The sequence below is a fragment of the Taudactylus pleione genome, unplaced genomic scaffold (genome assembly GCF_031769625.1).
Source record: "Taudactylus pleione unplaced genomic scaffold, aTauple2 ptg000584l, whole genome shotgun sequence".
Lineage (NCBI taxonomy): Eukaryota > Metazoa > Chordata > Amphibia > Anura > Myobatrachidae > Taudactylus > Taudactylus pleione.
In genome coordinates this window covers 812328-840296 of record NW_028284986.1, presented here as the reverse complement: position 1 = coordinate 840296, position 27969 = coordinate 812328, and the positions used below count along the sequence as shown (strand labels likewise).

General features: G+C 50.5%; 1 protein-coding gene across 5 annotated transcripts; it reads left to right on the top strand.

The window, feature by feature from the left end:
* Positions 1-118: 118 nt before the first annotated feature.
* Positions 119-27735, top strand: PIGO (phosphatidylinositol glycan anchor biosynthesis class O). 5 transcript variants are annotated; one of them, XM_088453613.1, is made up of 11 exons: positions 121-456; positions 2814-3316; positions 3809-3952; positions 4525-4648; positions 5149-5320; positions 6610-6789; positions 9798-11370; positions 24167-24370; positions 26575-26780; positions 26888-26958; positions 27075-27735. In XM_088453613.1, the coding sequence occupies exons 1-11, from the start codon at positions 188-190 to the stop codon at positions 27202-27204; spliced, it is 3576 nt and encodes a 1191-aa protein (XP_088309739.1). In that variant the 5' UTR covers positions 121-187; the 3' UTR covers positions 27205-27735. The 5 variants fall into 5 exon arrangements, with proteins under 5 accessions (XP_088309743.1, XP_088309739.1, XP_088309740.1 ...); XM_088453614.1 differs by having other exon boundaries at positions 121-465; positions 5149-5308; XM_088453612.1 differs by having other exon boundaries at positions 121-465.
* Positions 27736-27969: the final 234 nt, after the last annotated feature.

The window sequence follows — 27969 nt, the reverse complement described above, 5'->3', positions numbered from 1 at the left end:
TATAATACATAATAATACTGTGTATATAATGCTGTGTATATAATACATAATAATACTGTGTATATATAATACTGTGTGTATATAATACACAATACTGTGTGTATATATAATGCTGGAATCAGGGGAATAAGTGTAAGTAAGTAGCTGATGGGGATTCCCAGCCTGCAATACCGCAGTCAGCATGTAGATGTCACAAAGCGGCCTTCCTCTCTATGGTGTCTCTGGTTCCTCTCTATGGTGTCTCTGGTTCCTCTCTATGGTGTCTTTGGTTCCTCTCTATGGTGTCTTTGGTTCCTCTCTATGGTGTCTCTGGTTCCTCTCTATGGTGTCTCTGGTTCCTCTCTATGGTGTCTCTGGTTCCTCTCTATGGTACCGTTACCCTGGTGACTTTGGTCTGTTCTTCCGGGTTCTCCCGACCTCTCAGAATCATCAATGTGAGGACTGGACGCTGCTCAGGTGTGTTCTGTATGTAATAATATATCCACTCTGCATGTAATAATATATACACTCTGCATGTAATAATATATACACTCTGCATGTAATAATATATCCACTCTGCATGTAATAATATATACACTCTGCATGTAATAATATATCCACTCTGCATGTAATAATATATACACTCTGCATGTAATAATATATCCACTCTGCATGTAATAATATATACACTCTGCATGTAATAATATATCCACTCTGCATGTAATAATATATCCACTCTGCATGTAATAATATATCCACTCTGCATGTAATAATATATCCACTCTGCATGTAATAATGTATACACTCTATGTAGCTTGTATACCCTACTGTACTGTATAATAGCCACCTGTATACCTCATTTGTATAATGTATAGCCACCATAATATACCTCATTTGTATAATGTATAGCCACCATAATATACCTCATTTGTATAATGTATAGCCACCATAATATACCTCATTTGTATAATGTATAGCCACCATAATATACCTCATTTGTATAATGTATATCCCCCTGTATACCTCATTTCTATAATGTATATAACCTTGTATACCTCACCTATATTATATATATTCCCCTGTATAGCCGAATGTAATTAATCTGTTATAATTAATCTCCTCTATACCCCAATTTACCTCACCTGTATAATTTATATTCCCTGTATACCTTTTGTGTACTTGTATAATGTCTATACCTTGTAAACCCTTATGAATCGTCCCTGTATAATGATTAGCCCCCTGCATACCACCTCTGTATAATGTATAGCCCCCTGCGTACCACCCCTGTATAATGTAAAGCCCCCATGCATACCGCCCCTGTATAATGTATAGCTCCCTGCATGCCGCCCCTGTATAATGTATAGCTCCCGGCATGCTGCCCCTGTATAATGTATAGCCCCCTGCGTACCACCCCTGTATAATGTAAAGCCCCCCTGCATGCTGCCCCTGTATAATGTATAGCCCCCTGCATGCTGCCCCTGTATAATGTATAGCCCCCTGCATGCTGCCCCTGTATAATGTATAGCCCCCTGCATGCTGCCCCTGTATAATGTATAGCCCCCTGCATGCTGCCCCTGTATAATGTATAGCCCCCTGCATGCTGCCCCTGTATAATGTATAGCCCCCTGCATGCTGCCCCTGTATAATGTATAGCCCCCTGCATGCTGCCCCTGTATAATGTATAGCCCCCCTGCATGCTGCCCCTGTATAATGTATAGCCCCCTGCATGCTGCCCCTGTACAATGTATAGCCCCCTGCATGCTGCCCCTGTATAATGTATAGCCCCCTGCATGCTGCCCCTGTATAATGTATAGCCCCCTGCATGCTGCCCCTGTACAATGTATAGCCCCCTGCATGCTGCCCCTGTATAATGTATAGCCCCCTGCATGCTGCCCCTGTATAATGTATAGCCCCCTTGTGCCCAGTAGAAAAGACTCCCAAATGTTGGCTACAAGTTTATGTGCATTGGCTGCCTTGTTCCTGGGAAACATATAGATATATATAGTATCTAAACTTGTTATGAATACCAAACATTTACTGATCTCCATGCCCAAGAATATAACTACTGGGTTTACGTTTGTGCTGTCCGATATACTGGTGTTTAGGTAAAGACCATAAAACATACGCTTAGCATCCTCTGACCCTGGCCTCGTTAGCATCCTCTGACCCTGGCCTCGTTAGCATCCTCTGACCCTGGCCTCGTTAGCATCCTCTGACCCTGGCCTCGTTAGCATCCTCTGACCCTGGCCTCGTTAGCATCCTCTGACCCTGGCCTCGTTAGCATCCTCTGACCCTGGCCTCGTTAGCAGTCTCTGACCCTGACCTCGTTAGCAGTCTCTGAGTACTGTTCTTGAGCTGTACAAGGTCATGCAGCTTATCTCCACCTGCTAATCTCCAAACCTTTCCATGCTCCTTGTAATTCCACCCCTCTTGTGCACATAGGGACTGGCGATCTGTTGCAGGGGAGTCACCACCATAAGTGACTGTTCCTTACAATGTTAGGAGTTATCCCATAAGTCTGTACATTTGTCTCGCCATGTCTGCAGTTTTGTTTTTTTCACCACTGTAGGACGAAGTAGCCTGAAATCGTGCTTTAGAGCCTGAAGTTGAGTACAGACCTGCATGTGAATCTGACCAATCAGTGTGTGTCGCGGTAATTGATACCACAAGTCATGAGACCCCACTGTTATGTCTAGGTCGGCCCAGTACAAAACCATAGCTTGTCGGCGGCCCAGTATGAACTGATGTTAGCCTGCGTTGTGTGTATTCTCTATATCCAGCTGTAACCAGGTCCGCTGTTTGTGATCACTCAGCTTGTAACGTTTCTTCCTTAGATCTTCCAGGATGGAGAAAGCTCCGGTGCTTCTGTTCCTGGCCTGGCTGTCCGTCCTGTTTTATTCCGCCATCTGGCTTTTCATGAGCGGTTTCCTTCTCATGAGAATTGAGCTTAACAACCAAAGTCGGTGTTCTGAGCCTCCGTCCACCGGAGATTTCAGGAGTCCTGAACTTGAGGCCAGCTCCTGTTGGTTCCCGCAGAGGTTCGATAAGGCTGTCATTGTCATTATTGATGCTCTAAAATATGACTTTGCCAAGTACGACCCAGGAAACGCCAACCCGAAGCCATACCAGAACAAGATGGAGGTGATCCACCAGCTCACCACATCTCAGCCGCAGCATGCCAGGCTCTACCCGTTCCGTGCCGACCCCCCCACCACCACTATGCAGAGGATTAAAGGATTCACCACAGGTTCGCTGCCGACATTCGTGGACGTGGGCAGTAACTTTGCTAGCTACGCCATTCAGGAAGACAACCTCATCCATCAAATGGTCCAAAGCGGTGAGTGTGTAACACGTTATCGCCATACGACGATAATCTATAGCCCCCTGTATACCTCACCTGTATGCGCTGCCATTCACGTGTACAGGCGTCTTCCACCGTGCAAATACTAGTGGTAACGGAGCAGGTGTAATCACCTGGAAATGGAATACAGGAACCTCATTATAAATGTGGTGTCCTTACAGTCTATAATAATATCGTTTTTACTTTGTATTACTCAAATATGAAACTGGTGCAGGCTAATTTTTTATCTGCAAAGCCCCAGTAATAGAACTGTAAGATAATATAATAAACATACAATAAAAATATGGTCAACCAGCCAGAATTATTATGTCATGTTAATAAACCTAAAGGAGGATTTTCTTATGTTCTGCACATCAGTAACTGGAGGAGCTTTTCGAGGTCTCTCTCTTCTGCCGGGAGCAGGTGTGAATGAGATTTCTTCTGTCCGCCAATACACTATATGTACTCACCTTACATTGCCGTTTACAGGGAAGAGAGTCGTGTTTATGGGCGACGACACCTGGGATGGGTTATTTCCCAAAAAGTTCCACAAGTCTTACTTCTTGCCGTCCTTCAACGTAAAGGACCTTCACACCGTGGATGATGGGATCTTGCAGCAGCTGTATCCTACCGGTGAGTGACTGACCCCCTGGAAAACCACCTCAGACTTGTCCAATTCATACTGAGCTTGCACACTGAGATACTGGGCGGCTGCAGAAAGGGTTAAAGGGAGCTGGGTCTGTTTCTGCAGACTATCACTACTTGTTTATAAATGTGAATATTGTGATGTGTACAGTAATTATTTTATTCAACTCCATACAAAGGACAACACGAGGCCTATCTGTAAATGGGATTTATCATTCACATGTCTGGAGACTGCAGTGATTTTGTTTCATCTTCACAGTAAAGACCAAGCCTGGCCAATCTGTGGCGCTCTCCAGCTGTTGTGAAACTACAAGTCCCAGCATACCCTCCCACATCCGCTGGTAAAGCATGCTGGGACTTGTAGTTTCACCACAGCTGCAGAGCCACATTTTGGTCAGTCTCGGTATAGACCTTCCTGGATGATGCACCCAATGGCCCTAAATGCCTGGTACAGCTGTGTGTGGGTACATTATCAGGGCACGTGTAATCCGCACATATACCTGCTTTCCGTTCCCCTCTTCTGTATTTAATCACAGCCTCCATTTCTCCTCTTTTCTCAGTGGATGGGGAAGACTGGGACGTCTTGATTGCCCATTTCCTTGGCGTTGACCATTGCGGACATAAACACGGCCCGGACCACCCAGAGACCGCCAAGAAACTCGTGCAGATGAATCACATGATCCGGTGAGTGGCTCAGATTTGTGACTACATATGCATTTATATCGTCTTCATTCTAGCACCCTGCACCTGTCAAAACACGTGCAGTTCCTCCTTCCTGCCAGGGGTGTCACTCTCTGCTCTGGTGCTTCTAGCACACTCTGGTCTCTGGTATGTCAGAAGTTTATTGCATCAGCTGAGTGTGCTAGAAGCACTAGCGCAGAGAGCGACAGGTGCAGGGTGCTAGAATGAGGACTAGTTTATATACATAGTACAAAAGCTGTGTTTTTGCATCTCAGGACATGATTAACAATCATCTAGTCCCCATCATGTCCTAAAATATGATAAATCTCATTTCACTCCCTACAACAGATTTTTACTTTGTAATTTCTCAACAACAATAAACCAATTAGAGTCTTTGGTTACAAAATAATGACATTTACAGACACGTACCACAATAGTCAGCATACACTTAGTACGTGTACCACCAGAGTAAGGGGTAATGCTCTCTGTTTATGGGTCCATAGCTCGCTCATAGAACATCTGGATGACAAGACCCTGCTGGTGGTGGCTGGAGACCACGGCATGACGGACACAGGAGACCACGGAGGAGACAGTGAGAAGGAAGTGACCGCAGCTCTCTTCTTGTACAGCAAGGCCCCTCTGTTTCCTGGCCAGATGCAGACGGTATGGGTACAGGTGTGTGAGTCTGGGGCCAGGTGTGTGAGTCTGGGGCCAGGTGTGTGAGTCTGGGGCCAGGTGTGTGAGTCTGGGGCCAGGTGTGTGAGTCTGGGGCCAGGTGTGTGAGTCTGGGGCCAGGTGTGTGAGTCTGGGGCCAGGTGTGTGAGTCTGGGGCCAGGTGTGTGAGTCTGGGGCCAGGTGTGTGAGTCTGGGGCCAGGTGTGAGCTGAGCATGTCTGTGTTACTCTACAAGCAATGAATGTGACTGTACATAGCTGGATGGAGGCTCTTGTATCTGTACTATTGCTGGATATTGTCCCTTCCCACTTTGCTTTATGAAGTGTTTTAGTTTGTGGTTTAGATTACTATAAAAGTTTACTGTTCTATCATAAGATGTCAAACTGAGAGTCTGGGTATTGTGCCATGGACAGGGGTTTATCTAGTATATGGGTATTGTGCCATGGACAGGGGTTTATCTAGTATGTGGTTATTGTGCCATGTACAGGGGTTTATCTAGTGTATGGTACTTGTGTCTTAGCTGGTTGTTTATCTGAAGGAAATGGTGTTGTGACATACCTGGGTGTTTTGATCATACCATAGTTGTTAATAGCCTGGTATTTATCTGAGGGTACCAGGGTTCTGGGATTTGTCTGACAGGACAAGGGTTGTGGCATGGCCAGGTGTTTATCTGAGCGTACCAGGATTGTGGCATGGCCGGGTGTTTATCTGAGGGTACCGGTGTTGTGGCATGGCCGGGTGTTTATCTGAGGGTACCGGTGTTGTGGGATGGCAGGGTGTTTATCTGAGGGTACCGGTGTTGTGGGATGGCAGGGTGTTTATCTGAGGGTACCGGTGTTGTGGGATGGCAGGGTGTTTATCTGAGGGTACCGGTGTTGTGGCATGGCCGGGTGTTTATCTGAGGGTACCGGTGTTGTGGCATGGCCGGGTGTTTATCTGAGGGTACCGGTGTTGTGACATGGCCGGGTGTTTATCTGAGGTTAGCGGTGTTGTGGCATGGCCAGGTGTTTATCTGAGCGTACCAGGATTGTGGCATGGCCGGGTGTTTATCTGAGGGTACCGATGTTGTGGCATGGCCGGGTGTTTATCTGAGGGTACCGGTGTTGTGGGATGGCAGGGTGTTTATCTGAGGGTACCGGTGTTGTGGCATGGCCGGGTGTTTATCTGATGGGTACCAGTGTTGTGGCATGGCCGGGTGTGGTGTTTATCTGTGTTTAAATGCTCGGGTCTATATCTGAGTCTGGGGGGTTGCTACATGAACATGTGTTTATCTTAATGTTCTCCTTTTAGGACCCTGCAGACGTCCCTCAGGTGAACTTGGTCCCGAGCCTGGCCCTGCTGCTGGGAATCCCCATCCCATACAGTAACCTGGGGGCTATTATCGACGACCTCTTCTGGTGGTCAGCGGATGGAGATAAATTATCAGCTCTTCTTAGCAAGGCCAACGCGTATCAGCTGAACGCCCAGCAGGTACGGTATAGTTACATGTTATGTATGTATGTATGTATGTATGTATGTATACATCCTCCCCATCCAGTAATGTACATGTCCTTACATGTGCATATGGTGGTTGCATTTTATTATCTTACAGTACAATAATATGGGATATGGAGCTGCACCAGTACCTCATCTGTGTGTGATCCCTTTACCAGGATGCAGCCGTCCCACGGGTAGTGTTGCCTTACAGTGACTTAGCTGGAGGCGGACCTCCATGCTGTTATTACACAAGACTGATCTCACCAAGACCTCTCTTATGTGCTTCCTATTTACCTCTATAATGAAGTGATAACTTAGAGGTTATTATTTGAGTCCCCACCACTTCTACATTAGCAACAAACCTTTATAAGCACCAAAAATGAAAATTTTTTTCTTTATTGATAACTTTTTGGAATAACAAAAGGCACGCTATAGAGAAGGGAGGGGTAGATGATAACAGGAGGACTGCCACCAGGTGTAATGGACTACCTATCCTGTATCATTCAATGCCATCACAAAGTGTGACCCGCAGAACCACTAGAGATCATATGTTGGTTTCCCATCATTTTATTCCTTAGGGAAGTCAAGAACGGCCGACAGGGGCCATCAGATCATCAACGGGCCAGTTCAGTCTCATGCCCAAAGAATATGTCCAAAGGACCTGTGATAGATCATCTATTCAGAGAGGCTGCGTTCCCTGGCTGTATATTGACCAGTCTGTATGGGATGTAGTACCATGGTCTTATTTATGTCTCAGCGCGGCCTCAGCCAAGTTTTGTCCTTTATAGACCCTGAGACTTTTGGTTTGATAGCGTCAGGGGCCTATTATAGCTACTGCAGATGATATGAGAGCTAAGTGCTGATTGGTCATGGAATTGGCCGTCTCTGCAGGCAGTTTGTCGGGCACACAGAAGACCGAATGTCTCCATAACAAAGTGCCCTCTGTCCCCTGGGCAAGCCGTGACCTCACACGTGTCGCTGGAAGTCACCGTCCAATCAAGCTCTGATCTGACTGGAAGAAACGTTTGCTGCAATGTTGGGCCAGTTCAATCATAGCAAATCCATTCTGATTTATAGCAGTGCCTATACTGTATGTAGGTGATACAGTAACGTTAATGTTGCATTTACACTAAACTCTAGCAGCCAATAGGATAGTTGCTTTCATTGTCCAGCGTTATGTAGACAGATAGAAACGCATTTCTCATAGGCTGCTATTGTGTAGCACAGAAATGTACCTAAAGTCAGTGTTATGATACTGGACCTGTCCTGTCTGCAATCACCTTTCCCTAAACATATCATGTAGCTGCCATGTTTGTAATGGACACCAGCAAGGATGGAGTGTCCATCACAGGAATACAATATATCATCCTCTGCAAATCCCATCAGGGTAACGGGGATAATTATTACACCTCTGTTCCTGAATGGGGGGAGCACTAAATGTAGCGGAGATAAAGATTCCCAGTTAGAAGCATTACTAGCTAGTGTGTCCAGTCTCTGACCAGCAGGTTGTGTGATGATGATTGTATAAGCGTAACCTTTATTGTGAGCGTAATAATATACGATTACAGTAACGGTTATTGTGAGATTACCCTCTATGGGGATTGCTGTGTATAAATCTCCCCTGTACGTCGGGGGGTGACCGGAAAGCTCATTGTGTGGATCTGCTGCTTGTACAGTGAGTATTGCGTTACTGTGGTCCTACAGCTATATCCTCACAGGCCAGCACTCCTATGCATAGCCCTATAGACAGCGCGCATTGCAGCTATAGAGAGAACTACATGTATATTCTCCCAGAACAATAAATAGAATCACTTTAGGTGCCATAATAGACTGCATTATTTACATTACACAGCTGGTATGTAGTTGTTATTGCCAGTCACTGTATGTTTCTTCACATTTGCTCAGTAATGCAGTTTTATTCCGGTTATACAAATAGTGGAAATGTTCCCAGTACAGGGTATGAATACCGTTTAATCGCTATTTAGCGCTGCAAGTCGCTTAAGAAAGAATTACTCTCCACTCCAATTGTATGGTTCCAAAGCACAAAAAGTTATTTATGTAAAAAGGGGTAACACGATGTAAGATTTAACAATTAGAGTAAAAAGCAATAAAATAGTACAGCCCGATACATACGCGTGCGCACTGGTCCCAGTATACAGTCATCAATCCAGAAGTCTGCGGTCGCAAGAAGATACCTGTACACTGAGGTCAGGACACAGATTATATACCTTACAGGTTTCAGAGTTAACAAAGAGACAAATTGACAGGTTCTCATTGGTTCTTGCTTCTGGTCATTGGTCAGTTCATACGGTGTCATCAGGGATATGGCTCAGTCCTCCAACGGTCACATTGCGTAGTTTGCCACCGAACAACTTGTTAAAACTGGCTACAACACTGCATACAAGTAATAACATTCTACTCAATAATTCCCTATCATCCATAACTAGCGGACGCATGATGCGACTTCTTTGCCGATAGAAACGGATGTCTGCAAATAAACAGGGATTTAGTATGATACCAAACATGACATGTCCATTGTATTCTGAACCTTAGATCTCTTTTAAGTACATCTTACACCATAATTATTAGCTAACAAATACCTTTTAATAACTGATTATTCTCTATAATGTGTGGGAACCATTTTATATGTATGCGTTCGCATATGTGCGTCTGTGTATGTACGTGAATATATACAGATGAGCGTCCATGTGTAAGTATGTGAATACGCATTTGTGCTCATTGGAGTTCACCGACGCAAAGTAGCGTCCTATAAATACGTCATCAGACCATAGACGACTATATCCTCCGATAATAATTGTAAAGCGATCATATCCAATTATTTGACTTTGACAAGGTGTTACTGGTGTTACTCAGTGTTTCATAAATCACAGTAACGCCATAAACACGTGAGACTGTCTCATTGGAAGCCCCGTTTGTAAAGTCTCTCTGCTGGTGATGTACTTATGGATTACCTACAGCCGCCTTTGTGCTCTCTCTCACAGGTGGCTCGTTACCTGGTCTCCTACTCCCAGGCTGCGGGGGATCTGCCCACGGAGAAGCTGAGGGTCCTGGAAGATCTCTTCTCCTCGGTGAAGGCGGAGTACGAGAAGCTTATATCAGAGTGGGACCTGCGCACCGCGTCCGAGGCAGAGATGGAGACTCGTCTGCAGCAGTTCCTACAGCGTCCGCAGCTCTACCTGAGCCAAGCCAGGAACATGTGTATGGAGTCGTGGGCTCGCTTCCACCCGCTGCGCATGGTCATCGGCGGCCTCCTCCTGTCCATGTCCTGTTTCCTCTGTTACATGATGGCGGAGATGGGACCGACCTTGAACGTGACCTGCAAGGATTTGCTGGGATACCCCCTCCTCTTTCCTGCGTCGGTGACGGCCGTGCTCGCCCTGGGAGCGTGGACTTCTGCGGTTCAGCTCGATGTCGTTTCTCTCTGTGCTTCCGCTTCTGCCGTCTCCCAGATGAGCTTCTTCTGCGTCTTCAGGAAAAGGGCGTGTATAAAGATGAGATGGTGGTCGCGTCCCGCATCCCTCTTGCTCTCCGCACCCTGCGCTGTGCTGTTTTTCCGCTGCTGCGTCCTGTTCTCGGACAGCTTTGTGGTGGCAGAGGGGAAAGCGGCTCCTTTTTTCCTCACATCTCTGCTCATGTTGACGGTGGTGAAAGTACACTGGGACGGCAGGCTGACGCTCCCCACTATAACCCCACTAGGAGGGGAGTCTCTGAAGCCTTCCGCCTCCCCACTCTACAAGAAGGACGGATCTCGGCTCTTGTGGCTGCTGGCGGCCTTGGGGACCTGCATCCGCCTCTCTGGGTTCTTTCATAACTGCCGGGAGGAGACCCCAGACTGTCATCCCTCCCCATTCCTGACTCCTCTCTCCAGCATACAGGACCTTGAGCTTAAGAACTTCTCCTATGTTTGCTGCGTCCTGTGTCTCGGGGTTATTGTCTTTCTCGTCCGGAAGTGGCTGCAACATTACGGAAACCTCAACAGCCCCTCCCCGCTGGTGCTCTATGTCCGCTGGGGGTTCCCTCTTATTGTACTAGGGATCTCCTGCTACTGGGCCCTCAGCTCAGGGACGGAGGACAGCCTGGCAAACCTGCGGGAGCTCACACACCTGGCGCTTGTGGCCTTCCCCAGGGCTATCTACGTCTTCTCAGGGCTGGGTTTACTGTTGGTGCTCTGGAACCCTGTCACCGTTTTTATGAAGAGGAGCCGGGACCCCAATGAGGACAGCACGGTAACTACCTACCGGGGAGCCCCTGGCTCTCAGGCTGAACTGCTGCACGTCATCCCTCAGATCTACCGGAAGATGCAGCGCTCGCTGAAAAGCCGGCTCCAGCAGCGAGGCGAGGCTGAGGAAGGCAGGAAAGGGGCAGCGGTTGAGGCCTACGGTCTGGGCAGTGTGTACTCAGCCGCGATGGTGGTTACTCTGTCACTCCTCACCCTGGTCCTGATATTGCTGCACAGCGAGAGAATGTCTCCAGCCTTCCTGCTCCTATTATTAGAGGCTTATGTTGTCCTGCAAATCCATGGACACGTGTCCAACCTCTCTGCTGACGGGACTGGTGAGTTCATGTTTGTATCCTTAGGGCAGGGGTCAGGGAACTTTTTTACCTTTTACCCCAAAATATATTTAGATATGCTGACGTTACCCCCTTGATTTGAAAGGAAGGAAATCATATAGTAGTGCCCCCATATAATGCCCCTGTAGTAGTGCCCCCATATATTGCCCCTGTAGTAGTGCCCCCATATGCCCCCGTAGTAGTGCCCCCATATATTGCCCCCATATATTGCCCCCGTAGTAGTGCCCCCATATATTGCCCCCGTAGTAGTGCCCCCATATATTGCCCCCGTAGTAGTGCCCCCATATAATGCCCCCTGTAGTAGTGCCCCTATATATTGCCCCTGTAGTAGTGCCCCCATATATTGCCCCCCGTAGTAGTGCCCCCATATAATGCCCCCTGTAGTAGTGTCCCCATAGTTATGCCCCCTGTAGTAGTGTCCCCATATAGTGCCCCCATATAATGCCCCTGTAGTGCCGCCTGTACAAAAAAAACCCACTTACCTTAATCCCCGCTCCTGCATCCGCCGTCATCCTGTCCGCCCGGCTGCTCCTCGGAACTATGGGAGAGAAGTCATGACGTATGGACGCATGGAGAGAGGCGGGAGCTGTAGTTCAGATGAGAACTCCAGCATTGGGCTAACGTGGTGCTGCAGGGAAGGAGCCGGGCGCCCGCTGGTAATAACATCTCAGCGGGCGTCCGGCTTAGAGCCTCCCTGCAGCACAGCCGGGCATGCATATGATTCATTCTATATTATATATATATATATATATATATATATGCATGCCCAGCTGTCCGTCCATTACCCCCAGGAATTTCATTTTAACCCCATGTGGGGTAATTTACCCCTGTTCCCTGACCACTGCCTTAGGGGAACTTAGAATGAGGCTTAAGGATTTAGAAGGAAAAAAGGACAGCTGTGTAAATCACATCAGGATTACGGTTACAATGTATTATATAGTACGCTGCACTAATATGAGTGAAATATATGTGAACGGTCTCTTCCCGTGTCTGGCTCCCCTGCTGGTCATCTGTGTAACTGCAACTGGTACCACCTGGAGAGCCTATGCCATTAAAAGCACCCAACAGTGTTCTGTGTGTATGTATAATATACTATGGCTGTTATAGATATTTTTTATATATATATATATATATATATATATATATTTTTTTTTTTTTCTATTATTATTTCTACTTCAGGGTCCATAGGGTTGACCTTGGGGGTATAGCTGGATCTGGATCCATGGGCACCACGCAGTTAAAGCTTTGCTGCTCCCAGGATGCACTTGGGTCCGTCCTCCTCTATACCACGACTCCGAGCCACAGCACCTCAGTTTTAGTTGGTGCCCGGCCGGAGTCTGGTCACCCTGGCGCAGTGGGGCTGCAATAAGCAGCCCCTAAGCTTTATTTTATTTTAGTTTTTAAAAAAAAAAAGATTTTATTTATTTTTACCTCTTAAGAGCGGCAGCATCAGACTGTCCATCTGGACGTCCACGCTGCCACTCCAACAGCCCCGCTGGCGCTGCGACGCCAGTACTGATCTGGGGATCGCAGCGGGACCCCGGAGTCAGTACTAGCATGGCTCCGGGACCTCCCAAGGACTGCTGCCGGACGCACGGGGCCAGGTAAGCCGCGTGCAGCGCTTCGCGCTGCAAACGGGGGAAATGCAGTCTTTAGCCACCGGTCTCTGGGGACAGACCGGCGGCGCTAATAGCGGCAGCGGGCTCACCCCTCTGTGGCATACCCCGCATGACCGCTGGACCACCAGGGTGTAAGTACCGGCGGGGAACCGGCTTCCCTGGGGGGGTTTCATTACTAGCAGGGGAGGCAGCCTTCCCTGCTTGTGCGGCTCCTCCCCTCAGCCAAGCGCGCCTTCTCCCATGCGTGCTGGCGTCGCTGGGCTGTTATCTCCTGGCCACTCCTCCTCAGAGCTCTTCCAGGCAGCATCGCAGACTCCCAGGCGGTATACAGTGGACCAGTCCCCCTGCATACCTCTCCCCCTGCAAAGGACAGTGTTCGCAGCGCTATAGCCCTCCCAGACACTGAATCTGGGAGGTTGATTGTAGCGGAAGGTGCAGTGAGTATAACTTCTCTGCATGGTATGTGACTATTGCTAGTGCTGTCTATCTGTGCTTATTTTCTACTTACTGTCAGCTTTTTACCTATCCCTTTCCTTCTCCTACGGCCCGCAGGTGCGTGGGGGAGGGGTGTTCTTTCTGTGTACCTCACTTATATAAATCTACGTATTTGTGAGGTCCGTCACATACTGCGGTGTGCTCCTCAGTACAATATTGTGGGCTGTTTGTGTTGCATACTTGGGAGTGCGTAGGTGTTATATGCCTTACCTCGTTTCGGTGAGACACTTTTTTTGCAAAAAAGTTTGTGTCATGTCTGATGAGGGGAATGAGCGCTCCGAGGCTCCTGTGTTGTTTTCCTGCCGACGCTGTTCGGCAGGGGTTGACGGGGCAGAATTGTCTCAGGACTGTCTGTGCGGGCGGTGCCAGTTGGTACCTGGACCCTCTAAACCCCCGGTGGCGCAGGATCCTCCGTGGGCAATGTTTACGCAAGTGCTGGCGTCAATCGCGGACCGACTTCTAGGGCGTTGCCCCAGCCTACCATGCCCCGTTCCCCGGGTGTGACTCGTCTGGTGCAGTCTCCTCCCGGGTCTCAGACTGTGGGTCCTTATGCGGGTTTGCCGGTATACGTGCAAACCCCCACGGTGCCGCAGCAGTCGATGGTACCTTTTCAGGGGTATCCTCAGGCAGTACCCCCGCCTTGGGTGGACGTCCTCTCCAGCTCTGTTCAGAGTCTGGCGGCTTCGTCATCGGCTTTTCAACATATGTTGCACAGTGATTTGCCCCCACGGGCGTCCAAGCGTTCCGTTCCGGCTTTACTGGAGGCTCAGTTCACGGACGTGTCTTCGGATGACGGGGAGATCCATGAAGACTCTGACTCGGATGCCGGGACCCAGGAGGTGGAGTCTAAGTCCTCCATTAATGTGCCAGCATTGGTTAGGGCGGTGCGGGCCATCCTTCATATAGAGGAGGATGCGCCGGCTCCCAGGTCGAAGTACCCTAATTTTAATAAGGCCAAAGTGGCTTCGACTGTTTTTCCCCTGTCTGACCAGTTGACGGATCATATGGCGGGGGCCTGGCAGTTGCCCAGCAAGAGATTCCAACCGCAGAAACGGTTGGCTTCAAACTATCCTTTTCTTGAGGCTCATTGCAGGAAATGGGAAACTCCGCCTGTGGTGGATTCCCATGTCACCCGCTTAATTAAAAGCGCTGCGTTACCTTTGCCGTCGATCTCCTCCCTGAAGGCCATCGAGAGCTGGGCCAACGCTCCGGAGATCCAGAGAGCGTTGATAGGACAAATGAGGCTTCCTACATTGGGGAAGCGTCGTTGGATGCAAGCCTGCTGACCTCTAGGGTGTCGGCTGCAGCTGTGTTGGTGTTTCGGTCCTTGTGGCTGCGGTCTTGGAGAGCTGACGCAGACTCCAAAAAGGACCTGGAGGCCCTACCTTTTAATGGGGAGTTGCTCTTTGGTCCAGACTTGGACAAAATAGTGGATACTCTAGCTAAGTCTAAATCAGCCTTCCTCCCATTCGGCTTCTGCACCTGCCAAGGTACGGAGCTCTGCCTTTCGGTCCTTTCGGGTTCAGGGCAAGGCCAAGGGTCAGTCCTTCCCGAGGCAGTCGGCGACCAAGGCCGCTTCTAAGCCAAAGAAGCAGGCTTGCAGTGCCAGGCGCCCTTCTTTCAAGCAGGAAGATAAGCCTTCTGCCTGATGGGACGGGCCTCCCTCTGGGGGACCCCAGAGTGGGAGGCCGACTTCTTCTATTTGCCCAGTGCTGGCACAATACCACCACGGATGCCTGGGTTCGAGAAGTGGTCTCCCAGGGGTACGCCCTGTCTTTTCAGCACAGACCGCCCCACCAGTTTTTCTGCACGAGTCCTTCTCTGAACAAGATCAAGACTTTACAGATTCAGGTAGCTATAGAGTCCTTGCTGAAAGCAGGGGTCATTGTTCCCGATCCTCAATTACAACGAGGGACGGGGTACTATTCTTCTCTGTTTCTGGTGCAGAATCCCAATGGTGCTCATCGCCCTATCCTCAATTTGAAGTCTCTGAACAAATTTCTCAGAGTTCCCAAGTTCAGGATGGAAACGTTACGTTCCATCATTCTGGCGATGGAACCTGGGGATTACATGGTGTCCTTGGATATCCAGGATGCCTACCTCCATTCGCACCAGCGGTATCTGAGGTTCGCTATCCTTCAACATCACTATCAGTTCCGGGCGCTACCCTTTGGCCTCTCCACGGCACCGAGGGTATTCACAAAGATCATGGCGGTCATGGCCGCATATCTTCGGGTCCAGAATGTACGGCTGCTGCCGTATCTGGACGACCTCCTGTTGCTGGCGAGCTCCCCGGAGGTACTGCTTCAACATCTCCACCTGACGATCGCTTGCTTGCAAGCGCACGGGTGGTTGATAAATTGGAAAAAGTCCTCCCTGATTCCATCACAGCGGATGGTTCATTTGGGAGCCCTACTGGATTCTCGTCAGCAAAGGATTTTCCTGACCCCGGAGAAGGTCTCCTACCTACAGCTGCAGGTACACAGTTGCCTGAGCAGTTGCCGCCTGTCGGTCCATTCGGCTATGAGAGTTCTGGGGTCCATGGTGTCGACATTCGACATGGTGGAATTCGCCCGGTTCCATTCCCGGCCCCTGCAGGGGCTGATTCTATCGGAATGGAACGTGTTAACTCACCGGATCCGCTCTCAGTTGCTGGTGTTGTCCTCGGAGGTTCGGCAGTCTTTGGCTTGGTGGCTTCAGACAGCTCATCTGGTCGAGGGGCGCCCCTTTTCGATCCCGGACTGGGTCCTGCTCACTACTGATGCCAGTCTCCGGGGTTGGGGGGCAGTGACCGGCTCATTGTCGCTTCAGGGTCGTTGGTCTGCGGAAGAAGCACTTCTCCCAATCAACATCCTGGAACCTCGGGCAGTATACAGGGCCCTGCAGTCGTCCGGACCCGCTCTTCACGGAAGGGCGGTTCAGGTGCAGTCCGACAACGCCACCACGGTGGCGTATATCAACCACCAAGGAGGAACTCGCAGTCGGGCAGCGATGTAGGAGGTGTCTCGCATTCTTGCTTGGGCGGAGTGTCACATTCCAGCGATCTCGGCAGTCTTCATCCCCGAAGTCCTCAATTGGGAGGCGGACTTCCTCAGCTGTCACGACGTGCATCCCAGGGAATGGTCGCTTCACCCAGAGGTGTTTCAGCTACTCGTGGACAGGTGGGGGCTGCCAGAGCTGGACTTGATGGCCTCCCGTCACAATCACAAGTTACCCGTTTACGGGTCAAGGACGAGATGCAGGCGCCTGTCTGGTAGACGCGCTGTCGGTGAAATGGACGTTTCACCTGGTGTATCTGTTTCCTCCGATATCCCTACTTCCTCGGGTCCTGCGGAAATTCAAGCAGGACGGCGGCATGCTCGTGCTGATGGCTCGGCGTGGCCCAGGCGTCCTTTGTACTCCGATCAGAGGAGCCTCTCCATCGACGCTCCATACCTTCTTCCTCAGCGTCGGGACCTGATGTCTCAAGGGCCTTGCCTTTACCCGGATCTGCGTCGGCTGTCTTTGACGGCGTGGCTCTTGAGACAGCCGTCTTGAGGTCTCGGGGTTTCTCCAGTTCGATTATTGGTACCATGCTCAGGGCACGCAAGCCTGCTTCCGCACGGATTTACCACAGGGTGTGGCGCACTTACTTTCAGTGGTGTGAGTCCAGAAACTGTGATCCTCAGGTGTTCCGAGTTTCTAGAATCTTGGAATTTCTTCAATCAGGTTTGGACCTCGGCTTACGCCTGGCCTCTCTGAAGGGTCATGTGTCTGCTTTGTCTGTGTGGGTTCAACGACTGATTGCTACACTGCCAGATGTTCACACCTTTTTCCAAGGTGTTCTCAGGATCCTTCCTCCCTTTGTGGCTCCTTGGGACTTGGCGGTGGTACTACAGGTCTTGCAGGGTCCTCCTTTTTGAGCCTCTTGAGTCGGTGGAGCTCAAGTGACTGACGTTTAAGACCGTTTTTCTCCTGGCGATTGCTTCTCCTGGCGATTGCTTCTGCCAGGAGGGTGTCAGAATTGGGGGCGCTTTCCTGTCGCCCTCCTTTTCTGATTTTTCACCAGGACGGAGCGGTGCTCCGCACTCGTCCTGAGTTTTTGCCTAAAGTGGTCTCAAAGTTCCACATTAATCAGGAACTTGTTGTGCCAGCTTTTCAGTCACCTGGTCTTTCAGCTGGTGAGGCTTCCTTAGATGTAGTCCGGGCGCTTAGAATCTTTGTGGACCGGACTGCTTTGGTTAGGAAGTCTGATTCATTGTTTATCCTCTTTGGTTTTCACAAGAGGGGTTGGCCTGCCAACAAACAAACGTTAGCCCGTTGGCTTTGTTCCGTTATTTGCGAGGCTTATGCACAGGAGGGTTTACCTGTGCCAGCCTCTGTTAAGGCTCATTCCACTCGGTCTGTTGGTCCTTCTTGGGCTGCTAGACGTGGCGCCTCTGCTGTTCAGCTGTGTAAGGCAGCCACTTGGTCTTCAATTCAGACATTTTTGAGGTTTTATGCGTGTGACACCTTCGCCTCTCAGGATGCATCCTTCGGGCGCCGGGTACTCCTTCCAGCACAGGAGCGTCCCCGCCCTTAGTTGAACTGCTTTGGGACATCCCCAAGGTCAACCCTGTGGACACCCTATGGACCCTGAAGTAGAAAACAAGAGATATGGTAAGAACTTACCTTTGCTATCTCTGTTTCTACGAAGTCCATAGGGTCCACAGGGCGCCCGCCCTGACGCACCTGGCTTCATATGGGCTGTGTGGCTGGTCACCGGTTTTCCGTCTCCCGTTTCTGTGAGTATGGTTCTTGTGTGTTCCAATCTTCCTTCTCTCTGTTTAGTCTCCTCCTCCGGCCTTAGCTGCTTACCAACTGAGGTGCTGTGGCTCGGGGGCGGGGTATAGAGGAGGACGGACCCAAGTGCATCCTGGGAGCAGCAAAGCTTTAACTGCGTGGTGCCCGTGGATCCAGATCCAGCTATACCCCCAAGGTCAACCCTGTGGACCCTATGGACAAAGGTAAGTTCTTACCATATCTCTTGTTATATTTGTTACAAAACTAAACTTGTGTCCCATAGGAGCTGAACCCAATATCTGCCGTCATTTCCCATATGTGGCCATTACTAGACCCCCAACCGTAACACCTTATTCTTCATATAGGCAACAATAACGTTTGGCAAATAATTTCTCATTATTGGAACTTCGTTTTGCATAGCAAGAAGCCTCAGAGGACATCAAACATACTCTGACTGTTCCCTTTATAAGAACACCTTAGAACACCTGCAGGAACCTATTTTACCTATTATCTGTGTAATTTGCTTCATTGTGGTGATATCACGATGTAGAAATCATTGTAATTAATGTTCTGCTGCTTCTGTCAATGTTTTACATATAATATAGCTAGATGGGAGCTGGTGATAGATGTGACCTTTGTTATGCAAGTAAGTTTTTATGGTGAAGGTCTGACGTGCGTTTTCCTAGTACAGCTATTTTAGCCTGCGCTGCCTGTATGTCACCCAGCAGGATGGGGAGACTACAACTCCCATTATCTTTCTCGTCCTAGACCCTCGCAGTGTGTGCACCAGGAGTGACGTGTAGGGAAGGAGGCTGATAAGTGAGCCGTATGTAGTAACCCGGCGAGCGATTATCTAAGGTACAGCTGTGTGATAGGCGTTAGATGGCCGCACTCATCAGGAGCGTCGCTGTGCACCAGGAGTGAGGTGTAGGGAAGGAGACGGATAAGCGAGCCGTATGTAGTAACCCGGCGAGCGCTTATCTAAGGTACAGCTGTGTGATAGGCGTTAGATGGCCGCACTCATCAGGAACGTCGTTGTGCACCAGGAGTGACGTGTAGGGAAGGAGACTGATCATAAGTGAGCCGTATGTAGTAACCCGGCGAGCGATTATCTAAGGTACAGCTGTGTGATAGGCGTTAGATGGCTGCACTCATCAGGAGCGTCGTTGTGCACCAGGAGTGACGTGTATAGAAGGAGGCTGATAAGTGATAAGCGAGCCGTATGTAGTAACCCGGCGAGCGATTATCTAAGGTACAGCTGTGTGATAGGCATTAGATGGCCGCACTCAGCAGGAGCGTTGCTGTGCACCAGGAGTGAGGTGTAGGGAAGGAGGCTGATAAGTGATAAGCAAGCCGTATGTAGTAACCCGGCGAGCGATTATCTAAGGTACAGCTGTGTGATAGGCGTTAGATGGCCGCACTCAGCAGGAGCGTCGCTGTGCACCAGGAGTGACGTGTAGGGAAGGAGGCTGATAAGTGAGCCGTATATAGTAACCCGGCGAGCGATTATCTAAGGTACAGCTGTGTGATAGGCGTTAGATGGCAGCACTCAGCAGGAGCGTCGCTGTGCACCAGGAGTGACGTGTAGGGAAGGAGGCTGATAAGTGATAAGTGAGCCGCATGTAGTAACCCGGCGAGCGATTATCTAAGGTACAGCTGTGTGATAGGCGTTAGATGGCCGCACTCAGCAGGAGCGTCGCTGTGCACCAGGAGTGACGTGTAGGGAAGGAGGCTGATAAGTGAGCTGTATGTAGTAACCCGGCGAGCGATTATCTAAGGTACAGCTGTGTGATAGGTGTTAGATGGCCGCACTCAGCAGGAGCGTCGCTGTGCACCAGGAGTGACGTGTAGGGAAGGAGACTGATCATAAGTGAGCCGTATGTAGTAACCCGGCGAGCGATTATCTAAGGTACAGCTGTGTGATAGGCGTTAGATGGCTGCACTCATCAGGAGCGTCGTTGTGCACCAGGAGTGACGTGTATAGAAGGAGGCTGATAAGTGATAAGCGAGCCGTATGTAGTAACCCGGCGAGCGATTATCTAAGGTACAGCTGTGTGATAGGCGTTAGATGGCTGCACTCAGCAGGAGCGTTGCTGTGCACCAGGAGTGACGTGTATAGAAGAAGGCTGATAAGTGATAAGCGAGCCGTATGTAGTAACCCGGCGAGCGATTATCTAAGGTACAGCTGTGTGATAGGCGTTAGATGGCAGCACTCAGCAGGAGCGTCGCTGTGCACCAGGAGTGACGTGTTGGGAAGGAGGCTGATAAGTGATAAGTGAGCCATATGTAGTAACCCGGCGAGCGATTATCTAAGGTACAGCTGTGTGATAGGCGTTAGATGGCCACACTCAGCAGGAGCGTCGCTGTGCACCAGGAGTGACGTGTAGGGAAGGAGACTGATAAGTGATAAGTGAGCCGTATGTAGTAACCCGGCGAGCGATTATCTAAGGTACAGCTGTGTGATAGGCGTTAGATGGCCGCACTCATCAGGAGCGTCGCTGTGCACCAGGAGTGACGTGTAGGGAAGGAGGCTGATAAGTGATAAGCGAGCCGTATGTAGTAACCCGGCGAGCGATTATCTAAGGTACAGCTGTGTGATAGGCGTTAGATGGCCGCACTCAGCAGGAGCGTCGCTGTGCACCAGGAGTGACGTGTAGGGAAGGAGGCTGATAAGTGAGCCGTATGTAGTAACCCGGCGAGCGATTATCTAAGGTACAGCTGTGTGATAGGCGTTAGATGGCCGCACTCAGCAGGAGCGTCGCTGTGCACCAGGAGTGAGGTGTAGAGAAGGAGGCTGATAAGTGATAAGCGAGCCGTATGTAGTAACCCGGCGAGCGATTATCTAAGGTACAGCTGTGTGATAGGCGTTAGATGGCCGCACTCAGCAGGAGTGTCGCTGTGCACCAGGAGTGACGTGTAGGGAAGGAGGCTGATAAGTGAGCCGTATATAGTAACCCGGCGAGCGATTATCTAAGGTACAGCTGTGTGATAGGTGTTAGATGGCCGCACTCAGCAGGAGTGTCGCTGTGCACCAGGAGTGACGTGTAGGGAAGGAGGCTGATAAGTGAGCCGTATGTAGTAACCCGGCGAGCGATTATCTAAGGTACAGCTGTGTGATAGGCGTTAGATGGCCGCACTCATCAGGAGCGTCGCTGTGCACCAGGAGTGAGGTGTAGGGAAGGAGACGGATAAGCGAGCCGTATGTAGTAACCCGGCGAGCGCTTATCTAAGGTACAGCTGTGTGATAGGCGTTAGATGGCCGCACTCATCAGGAACGTCGTTGTGCACCAGGAGTGACGTGTAGGGAAGGAGACTGATCATAAGTGAGCCGTATGTAGTAACCCGGCGAGCGATTATCTAAGGTACAGCTGTGTGATAGGCGTTAGATGGCTGCACTCATCAGGAGCGTCGTTGTGCACCAGGAGTGACGTGTATAGAAGGAGGCTGATAAGTGATAAGCGAGCCGTATGTAGTAACCCGGCGAGCGATTATCTAAGGTACAGCTGTGTGATAGGCATTAGATGGCCGCACTCAGCAGGAGCGTTGCTGTGCACCAGGAGTGAGGTGTAGGGAAGGAGGCTGATAAGTGATAAGCAAGCCGTATGTAGTAACCCGGCGAGCGATTATCTAAGGTACAGCTGTGTGATAGGCGTTAGATGGCCGCACTCAGCAGGAGCGTCGCTGTGCACCAGGAGTGACGTGTAGGGAAGGAGGCTGATAAGTGAGCCGTATATAGTAACCCGGCGAGCGATTATCTAAGGTACAGCTGTGTGATAGGCGTTAGATGGCAGCACTCAGCAGGAGCGTCGCTGTGCACCAGGAGTGACGTGTAGGGAAGGAGGCTGATAAGTGATAAGTGAGCCGCATGTAGTAACCCGGCGAGCGATTATCTAAGGTACAGCTGTGTGATAGGCGTTAGATGGCCGCACTCAGCAGGAGCGTCGCTGTGCACCAGGAGTGACGTGTAGGGAAGGAGGCTGATAAGTGAGCTGTATGTAGTAACCCGGCGAGCGATTATCTAAGGTACAGCTGTGTGATAGGTGTTAGATGGCCGCACTCAGCAGGAGCGTCGCTGTGCACCAGGAGTGACGTGTAGGGAAGGAGACTGATCATAAGTGAGCCGTATGTAGTAACCCGGCGAGCGATTATCTAAGGTACAGCTGTGTGATAGGCGTTAGATGGCTGCACTCATCAGGAGCGTCGTTGTGCACCAGGAGTGACGTGTATAGAAGGAGGCTGATAAGTGATAAGCGAGCCGTATGTAGTAACCCGGCGAGCGATTATCTAAGGTACAGCTGTGTGATAGGCGTTAGATGGCTGCACTCAGCAGGAGCGTTGCTGTGCACCAGGAGTGACGTGTATAGAAGAAGGCTGATAAGTGATAAGCGAGCCGTATGTAGTAACCCGGCGAGCGATTATCTAAGGTACAGCTGTGTGATAGGCGTTAGATGGCAGCACTCAGCAGGAGCGTCGCTGTGCACCAGGAGTGACGTGTTGGGAAGGAGGCTGATAAGTGATAAGTGAGCCATATGTAGTAACCCGGCGAGCGATTATCTAAGGTACAGCTGTGTGATAGGCGTTAGATGGCCACACTCAGCAGGAGCGTCGCTGTGCACCAGGAGTGACGTGTAGGGAAGGAGACTGATAAGTGATAAGTGAGCCGTATGTAGTAACCCGGCGAGCGATTATCTAAGGTACAGCTGTGTGATAGGCGTTAGATGGCCGCACTCATCAGGAGCGTCGCTGTGCACCAGGAGTGACGTGTAGGGAAGGAGGCTGATAAGTGATAAGCGAGCCGTATGTAGTAACCCGGCGAGCGATTATCTAAGGTACAGCTGTGTGATAGGCGTTAGATGGCCGCACTCAGCAGGAGCGTCGCTGTGCACCAGGAGTGACGTGTAGGGAAGGAGGCTGATAAGTGAGCCGTATGTAGTAACCCGGCGAGCGATTATCTAAGGTACAGCTGTGTGATAGGCGTTAGATGGCCGCACTCAGCAGGAGCGTCGCTGTGCACCAGGAGTGAGGTGTAGAGAAGGAGGCTGATAAGTGATAAGCGAGCCGTATGTAGTAACCCGGCGAGCGATTATCTAAGGTACAGCTGTGTGATAGGCGTTAGATGGCCGCACTCAGCAGGAGTGTCGCTGTGCACCAGGAGTGACGTGTAGGGAAGGAGGCTGATAAGTGAGCCGTATATAGTAACCCGGCGAGCGATTATCTAAGGTACAGCTGTGTGATAGGTGTTAGATGGCCGCACTCAGCAGGAGTGTCGCTGTGCACCAGGATTGACGTGTAGGGAAGGAGGCTGATAAGTGAGCCGTATATAGTAACCCGGCGAGCGATTATCTAAGGTACAGCTGTGTGATAGGTGTTAGATGGCCGCACTCAGCAGGAGCGTCGCTGTGCACCAGGAGTGACGTGTAGGGAAGGAGGCTGATAAGTGAGCCGTATGTAGTAACCCGGCGAGTGATTATCTAAGGTACAGCTGTGTGATAGGCGTTAGATGGCCGCACTCAGCAGGAGCGTCGCTGTGCAGTGCACCAGGAGTGACGTGTAGGGAAGGAGACTGATAAGCGAGCCGTATGTAGTAACCCGGCGAGCGAGTATCTAAGGTACAGCTGTGTGATAGGCGTTAGATGGCCGCACTCATCGGGAGCGTCGCTGTGAATTCATGTGAACGTCTCAATAATTAAATGTAGAAGAAAGTTAAGGCAAAAGCGTTTATTTTAAAAGCAAAGCTTATTTGGGGGAGTTTCTCTTTAACATTAATTTGCTCATGAATAGACTTACAAATATACGCTAGGTAATACAAATATACGCTATGTATCAAGTGTTTTTTGTGTGTTGTGTCCCTGTAAATAGCTATATATTATGTCACATATCCGTCTCTGTGTTTTTACTTCCAGATGTATTTGGTATTCCGTGGTATGCAGTTATAGCGTGGGCGCTCGCTGCCACCCAGAGCTTCTACTCCACCGGTCACCAGTCAGTCTTCCCGGCCATCCACTGGAACTCCGCCTTTGTAGGGTTTCAGGACGGCCATACGAGTAACGTCATCCCAGCTCTCCTTGTTGCTGCCAATACGTTCTCCTCTAACATCCTCTTCTCAGGTAACACGTGATCAGTGGTGGTGACAATACTCTGGATAGTGCGAGGAGAGTGGTGGTGACAATACTCAGGATAGTGCGAGGAGAGTGGTGGAGGCAATACTCAGGATAGTGCGAGGAGAGTGGTGGAGGCAATACTCAGGATAGTGCGAGGAGAGTGGTGGTGACAATGCTCAGGATAGTGCGAGGTGAGTGGTGGTGACAATACTCAGGATAGTGCGAGGAGAGTGGTGGTGACAATGCTCAGGATAGTGCGAGGTGAGTGGTGGTGACAATACTCAGGATAGTGCGAGGAGAGTGGTGGTGACAATACTCAGGATAGTGCGAGGAGAGTGGTGGTGACAATACTCAGGATAGTGCGAGGAGAGTGGTGGTGACAATACTCAGGATAGTGCGAGGAGAGTGGTGGTGACAATACTCAGGATAGTGCGAGGAGAGTGGTGGTGACAATACTCAGGATAGTGCGAGGAGAGTGGTGGTGACAATACTCAGGATAGTGCGAAGAGAGTGGTGGTGACAATGCTCAGGGTTGGTTGAGGGGAGCGGCGGTACAGTGGCCAGGATTGGACAAAGTGAGCTGCGGCAGCAATGGTGAGGATAAGCGTGGAGAGTTGTGCCCATAGTATAGGTTGGGGGCTACAGTGGCAATGGTCAGAGTAGGCCAAGGAGACTTATGGTGGCAAAGGTAAGGATAGGCAGAGGAGAGTTGTTGTGGCAGTGGCAATAATCAGGATAGGTTGAGGGGAGCGGTAGGTGGCAATGGTCAGGATAGGTTGAGGGGAGCGGTAGGTGGCAATGGTCAGGATAGGTTGAGGGGAGCGGTAGGTGGCAATGGTCAGGATAGGTTGAGGGGAGCGGTTGGGGGCAATGGCCAGGATAGGTTGAGGGGAGCGGTTGGGGGCAATGGTCAGGATAGGTTGAGGGGAGCGGTTGGGGGCAATGGTCAGGATAGGTTGAGGGGAGCGGTTGGGGGCAATGGTCAGGATAGGTTGAGGGGGCGGTTGGGGGCAATGGTCAGGATAGGTTGAGGGGAGCTGTAGTTGGCAATGGTCAGGATAGGTTGGGGGGGAGCGGTAGTTGGCAATGGTGAGGATAGGTTGGGGGCAGCGGTAGGTGGGAATGGTCAGGATAGGTTGAGGGGAGTGGTAGGTGGCAATGGCCAGGATAGGTTGAGGGGAGCGGTTGGGGGCAATGGCCAGGATAGGTTGAGGGGAGCGGTAGTTGGCAATGGTCAGGATAGGTTGGGGGGAGCGGTAGTTGGTAATGGTCAGGATAGGTTGGGGGGAGCGGTAGGTGGCAGAGGTCAGGATAGGTTGGGGGGAGCGGTAGGTGGCAATGGTCAGGATAGGTTGAGGGGAGCGGTAGGTGGCAATGGTCAGGATAGGTTGAGGGGAGCGGTTGGGGGCAATGGCCAGGATAGGTTGAGGGGAGCGGTTGGGGGCAATGGCCAGGATAGGTTGAGGGGAGCGGTAGTTGGCAATGGTCAGGATAGGTTGAGGGGAGCGGTAGTTGGCAATGGTCAGGATAGGTTGAGGGGAGCTGTAGTTGGCAATGGTCAGGATAGGTTGGGGGGGAGCGGTAGTTGGCAATGGTGAGGATAGGTTGGGGGCAGCGGTAGGTGGGAATGGTCAGGATAGGTTGAGGGGAGTGGTAGGTGGCAATGGCCAGGATAGGTTGAGGGGAGCGGTTGGGGGCAATGGCCAGGATAGGTTGAGGGGAGCGGTAGTTGGCAATGGTCAGGGTAGGTTGAGGGGAGCGTTAGGTGGGAATGGTCAGGATAGGTTGAGGGGAGCGGTAGTTGGCAATGGTCAGGATAGGTTGAGGGGAGTGGTAGTTGGCAATGGTCAGGATAGGTTGGGGGGAGCGGTAGTTGGCAATGGTCAGGATAGGTTGAGGGGAGCGGTAGTTGGCAATGGTCAGGATAGGTTGAGGGGAGCGGTAGTTGGCAATGGTCAGGATAGGTTGGGGGGAGCGGTAGTTGGCAATGGTCAGGATAGGTTGAGGGGAGCGGTTGGGGGCAATGGCCAGGATAGGTTGAGGGGAGCGGTAGTTGGCAATGGTCAGGATAGGTTGGGGGGAGCGGTAGGTGGCAATGGTAAGGATAGGTTGGGGGCAGCGGCCGTAGCTGATTATCACTAAATGACTACAGAATAAAAACTTCTTTGTGTCAATGTTTTAATGAAATTCTGTGTTCTCCCCTGAGGAAGCCGGATCCTGTCTGTTACTGCTCTGGCCGTTTCTGTGTGAGGCCCCCACAAGCCGGAGGAAGAAAACAAAGGGGGAGAGCCGGGAGGGGGAGACGGAGGAGGATGACATGCCCATGATGGAGATGAGGCTGAGAGAGAACCCAGACAAGTTCTACAGGGCTCTACTGCAGCTCGGGACCAAGTACCTCTTCATCCAGGGAGTGCAGGTAACCCGGCCGCTGTGGCCCTGTACGCTGAGCTCCATTCTGAGCACACACCCAATATAAGATGATCGAGTATATTATACTTACAATTAGTGTCACCTTACTGACAGCTCCTGTCCTGCGTCTGCGCTGCCATGATCCTTCGACGCCATCTAATGGTCTGGAAAGTGTTTGCACCAAAGTAAGTGCAGGATAGATTGTGATTTATTAATCTGCTTAAACCCTAATCTGTTGCAGTGTCGTTACATTATCTGTCGAGTGATACATCATGTCTCCCGTCTCCTGCCCCTCCCCCAGGTTCCTGTTTGAAAGTCTGGGATTTGTCGTCAGCAGCACCTTCCTCCTCTTTGGGATAGCGCTGGTCCTGAGAATAGACTGTGCGGTCAGTGACTGGTTCAAAAACCTCATTACCCAGAAGAGCAGGTAGTGCTGGAGGGCACTATTCATATATATTCCCGAACAGCCAGAGGACAAAGATGCTGCTCAGAATTCACTCAGTGCCTCGAGAACCGCTGTACCCAACCGCCCGGAGCTTCCGCTGCAATTCACAACCCGGTGTCTGGTGATTAAGCTGCTGCTGGCGGAGGATTAAAGGCTGGACACCTGCGGCGTCTTTAAAAGCTCCGACTGTTGGACCTTTCCGTGAGAGGTTACGGCAGCTCCGTCATACCATACACGTTGTGGAAATCTCCTTAAGGTTTCGGTACAACTACACAACCTAGCAGTTACTGTACTGTGCCAACGCGTATGAGCCGTATAGGAGATGGACTATTACAGTGTAGGTCAGAAAAGGAAACGCACAATACTAAGAGAAAAGCAAATCTGTGCTGCCGTACAGAGAAGCGACACATTGCGGAGCAGTGCAGCGCTGACCGCATAGGTAACTAAGCCATGAGTTGTTCAGGGTGTGTGAGAGCGGAGCCGGTTATTTAGGATTAAAAAGAACTGGTGACATGATCGTTCTATGGTCGTCATTCCTCCATCATTAGTATATACATGATCATTTCCTCTATGGCGCCCTGTAACCTCAGCCATCCACTGTTTCATTATGCCTATTATAGGGGGCCCTGCATACCGGACATAGGTCTGTGTTAGCCCCCTCCGTGCGAGGGAAGGGGGTTGTGTCCATGACCTACCTGGACCTTGCCACGCCCCTAATGACATAATGCCCCCTTTCCATATGATGTCACTT